General features: G+C 52.2%; 1 protein-coding gene across 1 annotated transcript; it reads left to right on the plus strand.

The window, feature by feature from the left end:
- The first annotated feature begins 363 nt into the window (after positions 1 to 363).
- Npm2 (nucleophosmin/nucleoplasmin 2) lies at positions 364 to 7035 on the plus strand. Its single transcript, XM_023714622.1, has 7 exons — positions 364 to 591; positions 687 to 815; positions 5107 to 5200; positions 5686 to 5852; positions 6022 to 6059; positions 6771 to 6843; positions 6924 to 7035. Exons 1-7 carry the CDS (start codon positions 364 to 366, stop codon positions 6987 to 6989), a joined length of 795 nt encoding a protein of 264 aa, XP_023570390.1. The 3' UTR covers positions 6990 to 7035.
- Positions 7036 to 8297: the final 1262 nt, after the last annotated feature.

The following is an 8297-nucleotide window of genomic DNA, read 5'->3' on the forward strand; positions in this document are numbered from 1 at the left end:
CAGGTCCGCTTCTGGAAGGCTGATTGGACCCCACCCCCTTCTCCCTGGCGCTTAATAGCCTCGTGGGTGCAGGCAGCTACCCTCCAGGGAGTCGGTTCGCTGCAGGGGGCCCGCGAGGACCCATGGGCTGACCTGAGCGCGGCAAGGCGAGGTGGGGACGGCTCTCTCCAGCCCTTAGCGCTGCGGTGCTAGTTCCTGGGGGCAGCGGGCAGCGGGCCTTTGTCCTCCAGGAGCTGCCCTCCCATCTGCCAGCTGGCTCGGGCATCACGCAGCAGGGAGCCGGCACTGCGACGCCCCCAGAGGGCCGGCCGCGCTACAGAACCCCGTCCTCACGGTTGCCCGGCCGCCCCGCCGTGCCCCAGCATGCGGCGCCGCAGCTCCAGCAGCATAGAGTACAAGGCAGGGAGGACCGTGCCCTGGGGTGAGCAGGGCTGGGTCCCGGAGCCGGGTTACTGGCTGCTGGGAGCCTCCCTGGCCTCCTGCCCACTTGTGCTCCTCGCCCCCCTGCCAGGCGCCGAGCTCAACCTGGAGAGGAAGCTTTGCACCTTCCGGCCCCAGGTGGAGGAGGGCTGCAGGCTGCTGCTCAGTGCGGTGGGTACCCGCGGAGGGGGGATGCTTCCCTCCCAACAGGTGATGGGCGGCTCCCGCGTGCCCGGGAGTGATAGATGCGTCTGTCAACCTCTCAGATTTGCTTGGGAGAGAAAGCCAGCCGGGATGAGGTGAACCGTGTGGAGATTGTGCCCACGGCAACGCCAGAGGACAAGAAACCGCCCACCATCACCATCGCCACGCTGAAGGCCTCAGTCCTGCCCATGGTGAGTGCCCACATGTGCCCGCCTGTGCGGGTGATAGGGATGCTGCTGATTTGCTTACTACTTCTGTAACCAGAAATTCCTTGTTTGCAATAATTCATCTTGGAATTCATCAGAGAGACTGAGGGGATCACAGTAGCCTGGGGAAATCCCAAATTCACAATTTGATATGGCTTCCATATCATTCTGAAGTTCAAAAACCATGAGTGTCACCATGGAAACCCATAGTGTCCCTTTCAGATAACTGCAGTAGTGGTCGATATCTTTGGTACCTTTTCTTCCTGATCTCCTCCGCCCCTTACTGGAAAATGAACCCATGACCTTATGCTAGAGTTACTCCCCAGCCCTTTTTTTGATTGTGCTTTGAGACAGGGTCTCAGTAAGTAGACAGATTACCCAGGCTGGACTCGAATTTGCTATCCTCTTGCCTCAGTCTTCCAGTGTTGGGATTATAGACATACAGCACCACACCCAGCTCCTTCCTGCTTTTTTTAAAAGTGTGTCTAGTGGGTCTCTCTAAAATATGAAATGTTTGCCAGATGCCTTTTGTGAGGCTAAAAAGATGCCCCTGTGTAGTCCTACTCTGCTTCAAAAAAAGCCTTTTTCTCTTTATCATAAATAGTGGTTAAACTTAATCAAATGCTTTTCCACTCATGATCCTGGGTTCTTCTCCATTCCACAAAGATGATGAAATGCAAAGTATTTTAGTCTTTCATTCCTGGAATAAGCACTACTTGATCATATAAATTTTGCATTCGTTTTTCTCATAGATTGAGACTTCCTTCTGCCTTTACTTCTGTACTCTTCAATGAGGCTGGCCGATAAGTTGTCTCATGTGGGTGGAAGCGCAGAGGCCTCAGGAACCGAGGATGGAGACTCCTCGTTTCCTGAACAGCAACAACTGTAAACCAGGCCGAGAAGCTGTGAGAGAGGGCCTCGGCAGTGCCCTCACGCCTCCTTTCTTCTCCTCCATTGCAGGGGTGTGAAAAGCCCTTCACACAAATGAAGGCTCACGGCCAGGTGTGGTGGCACACACCTGTAATCCCAGCCCTCGGGAGGCTGAGGCAGGAGGCTTTCGGAGAGTTCTAGGCCACCCTAAATTACATAGCGAGACCCTTTCTCAAAAAAAAAAAAAAAAAAAAAAGACTTTAGGGCAGGGGAAATGGCTCATGTCTCAGTGGAATAAGCGCTTCTCAAGCGCCTGAGTAGAATCCCTGGTTCCGCAAAAAAAAAAAAAGAAAAAAGAAAATTTCTTGGTTTTTATCTACAACCCCATCCCCACCCAGTAAAGAGGTTTTTCTTCCAATTAGGACAAATGTCTCTTTCCCTTTCCAAATCTGATCTTCCAGCAAATCCAGTGGGCTTGATCACATGTCCCCTGGACCCTGGCTGCCTACCTCGTAGCCGTCCAGACCGCAGCATGGGCTCGCCCCCTCCCTAACACAGCTGAAACCCTTTGGTTTTTCTGCCTCACCTTGAACACTGCACACATCCACCTTGCGTTTCCATCTCCTGTGCCTGGAATGCTTATCCCATGAGCTTCCTCAGGGATTCCTTTTCTGGAACTCGGACAAAGAGCTCTTCCCTACCTGCTCCCACAGGATCCGTGGCCACCAGCATCAGTTTCCCTTTGGCCTGTAGCAGTGCCTGTCCTAGGCTGGGACTCTGTGGAATGAATGAGTTGAATGAATGACTGGTATGAGATTAGTATGTTTTTAAACTATTTTTTGCTGGGTGTTTTGTTTTTGCGTCAGGTCTGTCTCTAGCCAAAACTGGCCTTGAACTCATTCTGTAGCCCAGGCTGGCCTTCAACTCACAGCCCTGTCACAGCTTCCTTCCCAGGTGGAGGGATCACAGGCATGTGCAACCACAGGTAGCTTTGCCCCTTTTAGAATTTCTCTTACATGGAATTGTATGTGGCCTGCTTCTTCACTTGGCCGAATTGAGACTGATCTACATGGGTAAAACTGCATGGCGCTCTTTTTTTTTTTTTTTTAATGTTGGAGCGGTATTCCACCCTAACTAGCCACACACCTGCTAGTTCCCAGGTGTAAAGTGTTGTGCGTGAAGCCACAGTGAACACTGGCATGTGAGTCTTCATGTGGACCCGTTTCTCTTCTCCTGGGCACACTGCTAGGCCTGGACCTGCTAGGCTGTGGGGTAAGCACCACTCAAGTCCATCTCCCGGATTGCTTCACCCTCTCCTTTTGTGTCCTGCAGCAGCGTTTGAGAATCCTGTTGCTCCCTGATCTTACACCTCAACTCAACTCATTCCATATTGGCTGTTTGTGCATCTTTGAAAAACTATTTATTCAAAGATTTGCTCTTTGAATTGTTCAAAGGTTTTCTCTTAGTGGGTTTAATTATTTTAATATTTATCTTTCTACTGTTGAACTCTTGGTTCTTTATATGTGTTGCATACAAGTCCCTAATCATGTGATTAGCAAGAACTCTCCCATTCTGCTGCTTTTTCCTGATAACATCTGCTGCTCCCCAGCCCTCCTTGAGGGATTAATGAATATTTTTTTAATTTTATTTATTTATTTGTGTGTGTGTGTGTGTGCGCGTGTGTGGCCAGCTCAGCCCACCAGGGGGCAGAGCTGGCTGGTATGTGGTGCTGGGGATTGAACCGTGGTCACTGTGCTTTGCTAAGCTTGTTCTAAGTAGGTGCTTTAGACCACTGAGCCATCTCACCAGCCCGAATATTTATTTTTGAGATAGGGTCTACTATGTTGTCCAGGCTGGCCTCAAACTTGGCTTACTTTTTAAAAAAATTATTAGTATATATTTGTAATACACCATGTTCACATACTCTTGGGAGCACGTACATGTGCTTTGCCTCTCTATCCGTCCTTCTGTCTCTAATCCCTTTCCATTTCCAAAGGATCTGTCTCCCTTTCCTACGGCCTTTTGTGGTGTTTATTGAAATTATTTATTCATATGTCCCCCTCCCCTCTAGGGATTCTTGAGTGTTTGGATAAAACCTCCAAAGGCAGCTGTGATCAGGCTGCTGACCCAGGTCCTGTTGTCCTCTCCCTAGCAGCCACATGTGGCCCAGGGCTCAGCTGTCCTCTGCTAGGGAAACTCAGGCCTGTGGCACCCAAGGCTCCTGCCAGGACACCCTCCCCAGGGCTGCCTCACTTCTGGCCCCTCTAACTTTCCCTGAGTTCCAGCCTCAACCATGTCCTAGTCTGACCCAGAAGTTGTCCATTAATCACTAAGGTTCTGCTGCTTTCTCTGTAGTCATAGGTGTCTTGTGGCAAGTGTGATGGTGCACACTTGTGATCCCAGCACTCACAGCCCTTGCGAGGCTGAGGCAGGGGGATAGTTGTGAGTTCGAGACCAGCCAGGGCTACAAAGTGAGCTCAAGGCCAGCCTGAACTGCATAGTGAGATCCTGTCTTAAAAAGACAAAATTTCTTTTTTTATAAATTGTTTTTAAAGGTTCAGATCTTTCTGTTCACCTTAAGAATGCTGGTGAAACTGCCCAGGCCATCACAGATATATAGGACATGAGTATCAGAAAAGCCACCAAATATCTGAAGGATGCACATTTAATTTATTTATAGTGTTTTGGGGTGTTTTGGGTTTTGTTTTGTTTGTTTTGGTGGACCCGGGCATTGAACTCAGACCCTTGCACTTGCTAGGCAAGCGCTTATTCTACTGAGCCATCTTTCTGGCCCCCAAAAAATAATTTTAAAAGGCCTGGAGATGTAGTTCAGTATGAAGGCCCTGGCTTTAATCCCACTACTGGGCCAAAAAGACATAAAGCACATAAAACGCTTAATATGGTATCTGGTATATAACAGACACTCAAAAAGTATAACTAAATTAGAGGATTTAAGGGCCAGGGAGATGGCTTAGTAGAATAAGCACTTTCAATGGCCTGAGTTCAATTCCCAGTTGCCAAAAAAAAAAAGTCTTTATTATAGAAAATCTGAGCCAGAACATGAAGGTATCTTCCTTTAGGTGTAGCTACTCAGGAGGCTGGGCCAGCCTGGGCTACATAGCAAGACCCTGTCTCAAAATAATAACGATGTCATCATAAGCCCCAGCCATGACCTCATCTAACCCTAAGCACCTCCCACAGTGCCCATGTCCAATGCACGGGCTGAAGGATGGCACATCCTGGAAGGAGGGTGCCTTTGGCCCTAGGCCTGGAAGCCAGTTCATGGTCCCCAGAGAAGACGAGGATGGGGCTCTTCCCACAGGACCCTGTCTCAGCAGGAGGGTGTGTGCTACGGGTGCTTGGATGCCCTACACCAGCCTGAGTCCTCTGTCCCCTCCTCCTGCAGGTGGCCATGGCAGGTGTCTCGCTGGCTCCCCCAGTCACATTCCAGCTGCGGGTCGGCTCAGGCCCTGTGTTCCTTAGTGGCCAGGAGTATCATGGTGAGTGTTGCAAGCCAGCCCAGGAGAAGGGCTACCCTGGGGACTCGGGCACCGAGGGATAAAGCCCCAAGGGGATGCCACTGCCAGTAGCCTGAGGTGGTGGCACAGTCCCCAGCCCAGAAGCTCCTCACCCCTACTGCCACATCCTCTGTGGCCTCAGCAGGACTTGTCCTCAAGAGCGACTGTAGGACAAATGCAGAACTCCTGAGGAGCACTAAGCACAGCGCTTAGTACCCATGCCGCTACCAGTAACTGAAGCACAGCCTTGAGGGCACCCCGGTGACTTCGCTGCCTTCACCAGCCCCTCCTGCCTCCAGCCCCACCCTCTGCACGTTCTAATGCGTGCCCTGTGCTGGCAGGTGGCAGGGGACTGCTCTCAACCCCATGGGGGTCTCCCAGGACAGAGGTCTGGGACAGGACCGGAGCATAGAGTCTGGAGCTCAGTTAGAGCTCAGGTCTCCCCACACCTGCCTGTGCAGCTGCAGAAACTTCAGACCCTGTCTGGGAAGATGAGGAGGAGGAAGGAGAGGAGGAGGAAGAAGAGGAGGAGGAAGAAGAGGAAGAAGACGATGAGGCAGAAGTGTCCATAGAGGACACTCCCACCAAACAGGTCAAAAGGCCAGCACCGCAGAAGCAGACCAGTGCTGCCAAGGTGGGGAAAGGATGGAGGTTGTTACATTCCCTGGGCGCTGCATGGGGGTCTCTGGGCCCCCAAGGCCTGCCCAGGGTCCAGCTGAGAGCTTGTGAATGCGGCTTGGGAGAGGCTTCTGGCCTAGGCCTCACCCTACTGGTACTAATGCTTGATGGTTTTTGGTTCCCAGAAGAAAAAGGTGGAAAGAGAAGATGAGGAGGTGGCAAGGTAACTTTCCATCCTTAAAAAAGTTTGGTTCTGTTCTGTGCTTCTGGGGATTGAACCAGAAGGCACTGAGCTATATCCCCAGCCCTTTCAGTTTCAATTTATGTATGTATTTAGAGTCAAAGTCTTACTATGTAGATTAGGCTGGACTTGAACTCACACAGGAAGACTAGGCCAGCATCGAACTCCCTGATCCTTACTCCTCGACCGGCACCACCGCATCTGGCACTTTTTTTTTTTTTTTTTTTGGTGGAACTGGGGATTGCACTCAGGCCCTTGAGCTTGCCGGGAAAGAGCTTATTCTAAGCCATTTCCCCGGCCCCCTATCACTTTTTTTTTTTTATTTTGAGACAAGGTTATGCTAAATTCCCCATACTGGCCTTGAACCTGTGATCCTCCTGCCTCAGCCTCCAAATTCTGGGTTTACAGCTGTGCTAGAAAGCAGTGTAGGCACAGAGGTGACAGCCCTGGAGGTTGGCACAGCTCTCTTAAGCATGAAAATGCTGTCTTCTGACCTCCTTCAGTTAGGCAATTTCTTCCAAAGAATGAGCCGAGAGAGATTATATTGGTACCTCGGTTCACGGGCCTAAGTTTTTTCACTATTCTGGAAAAGATGGCCATGTTTGTGTGGAAAGGTGATCGCTGTGGAGCTCATAGATGTAATGTTTTTAAACACAAACAAAATGCTGCCAGACGCTTTTGTTTGTGAACCAGATTGTTCTGGCCTCAAGCTGAGCACTCCCCCTTGGTTAGGTGCGGTGTTCCACACAAGACGCCCTCGAAGAAGGTGAGTGGGAGCAGGCGGGTGAGGCGTGGGTCTTGGGGAGACTGGGGTAGAACAAAAATGGGTGTCCCTTGTCCCCACAGGGCAAATCGGCAGAAAGACCTAGGAAGCTGGAGACCAAGAAGAAAGGCACCTTCGATACCCCGTGATCCTGGAGGCCTCTTCTTCCGGCCGTGCTGCGGCGCGACCCCCTATCCCTCCCTCCGTATGACCCCCAGTGTCGTGAGGTCCACACAGGAGCCCTGCACCCCCACACCCCCAGGGCCAGAAGGCCCTGCGGAAGAGAGCCCTAGCCAGCTGCGCAGGGCCACAATAAAGTTTGCTTTGTCTTGCTCTCTGCCTCAGGCCTGCAGCCTGCAGGGGACGCCAGCGAGCCAGCACGGGGCCCTTGCGCCCGCCGCCCCGCCCCTCCTCCCGGCCACGCCCCCTATCGGCCACGCCCCTTTGCTGAGCCCCCGCTAGCCCTGGGGCTTTCTGTCCCTCTGTACCTATGGACAGGGTCTGGATTACAGATGTGGAGCTTCCTGGTTACTGTTCCTCCTTGGAACCCTTGGGGCACGACCCTCCCAGGTTTCCCATGTTAGGGCACAGACCGTGTGTGCCAGCCAAGTGCTGGGTGAGGCCAATAGACAAGCGATGGGGTAGTTGGCACTGTCGGGCTCAGACCTCCTACCCTATCCTGGCCAGCGCATGGCTTTGGAGCCCCAGGCACCAGCAGGTGATCCTGGCTGAGGCCTGTCCCAGGCGGGCAGCAGATGGGCCCCGCTGGTGGCTACTCCATGCAGGGTTCTGCCCCTCTACAGCAACCCCTGACTGGGGTTTAAGTGACCTGGGTAAGGGTCCCAGGATCCCCTAGGTCTTTGGTCTCGATGTGGGAAGTGCAGCACCAGGCTTTAGTCTCCCGTAAGCTTTCTGGGTGCCTGGTAGGCAGCTGATGCTCCCGGAGCCAGGCTTTGGCCACAGACACGCATGGTGGACAGAATCGGTACCTCGCCTGCTAGTTGCCTGTTGTCCCAAGGAAAGAAAAGCAGCATCTAAACTTCAGTTCCTGTCCAGTGCTCTGGGATGTAGAGCAGGCGCACACCTGGTGGGAAAGGCTGTTGGTTAGGTCCGAAAAGGCCGCTGGAGCAGGCGGCTGACCAGCAGGGGAGGGCAGAGGATGCTCCTGGCGATGAGAAGAGCATGCAGAGGCTGAGACAGGAGTGGACCTGTCTGGAGGCAATCGCAGTGACAGCCGCTGACGCGTTAAGTGCTATCACGTCCCTTGAGGGTGGTGATATCAGCCCCACTTCACAAATGAGGAAAGTTGAGGCTCAGAGAGCTTAAACAAGGATTCCTGAGGAAGGAGGCCAAGTATTCTAACCCACTAGGGTCTCGCACAAAGCTATTTCACTAGCCCATCTTTTTTTTTTTTTTTTATTGGGGATTGAACTCAGGACCTTGCACTTACCAGGCAA

The sequence above is a fragment of the Octodon degus genome, unplaced genomic scaffold (assembly GCF_000260255.1).
Source record: "Octodon degus isolate 3935 unplaced genomic scaffold, OctDeg1.0 scaffold00036, whole genome shotgun sequence".
Classification (NCBI taxonomy): domain Eukaryota; kingdom Metazoa; phylum Chordata; class Mammalia; order Rodentia; family Octodontidae; genus Octodon; species Octodon degus.

Bases quoted from the DNA above. Each gene is read 5' to 3' on its own strand.
- Npm2 (XM_023714622.1), top strand. From the start codon at position 364: ATGCGGCGCCGCAGCTCCAGCAGCATAGAGTACAAGGCAGGGAGGACC. The intron at 592-686 runs GTGGGTACCCGC...TCAACCTCTCAG, and splicing joins GCAGGCTGCTGCTCAGTGCG to ATTTGCTTGGGAGAGAAAGC. The intron at 816-5,106 runs GTGAGTGCCCAC...CTCCTCCTGCAG, and splicing joins AGGCCTCAGTCCTGCCCATG to GTGGCCATGGCAGGTGTCTC.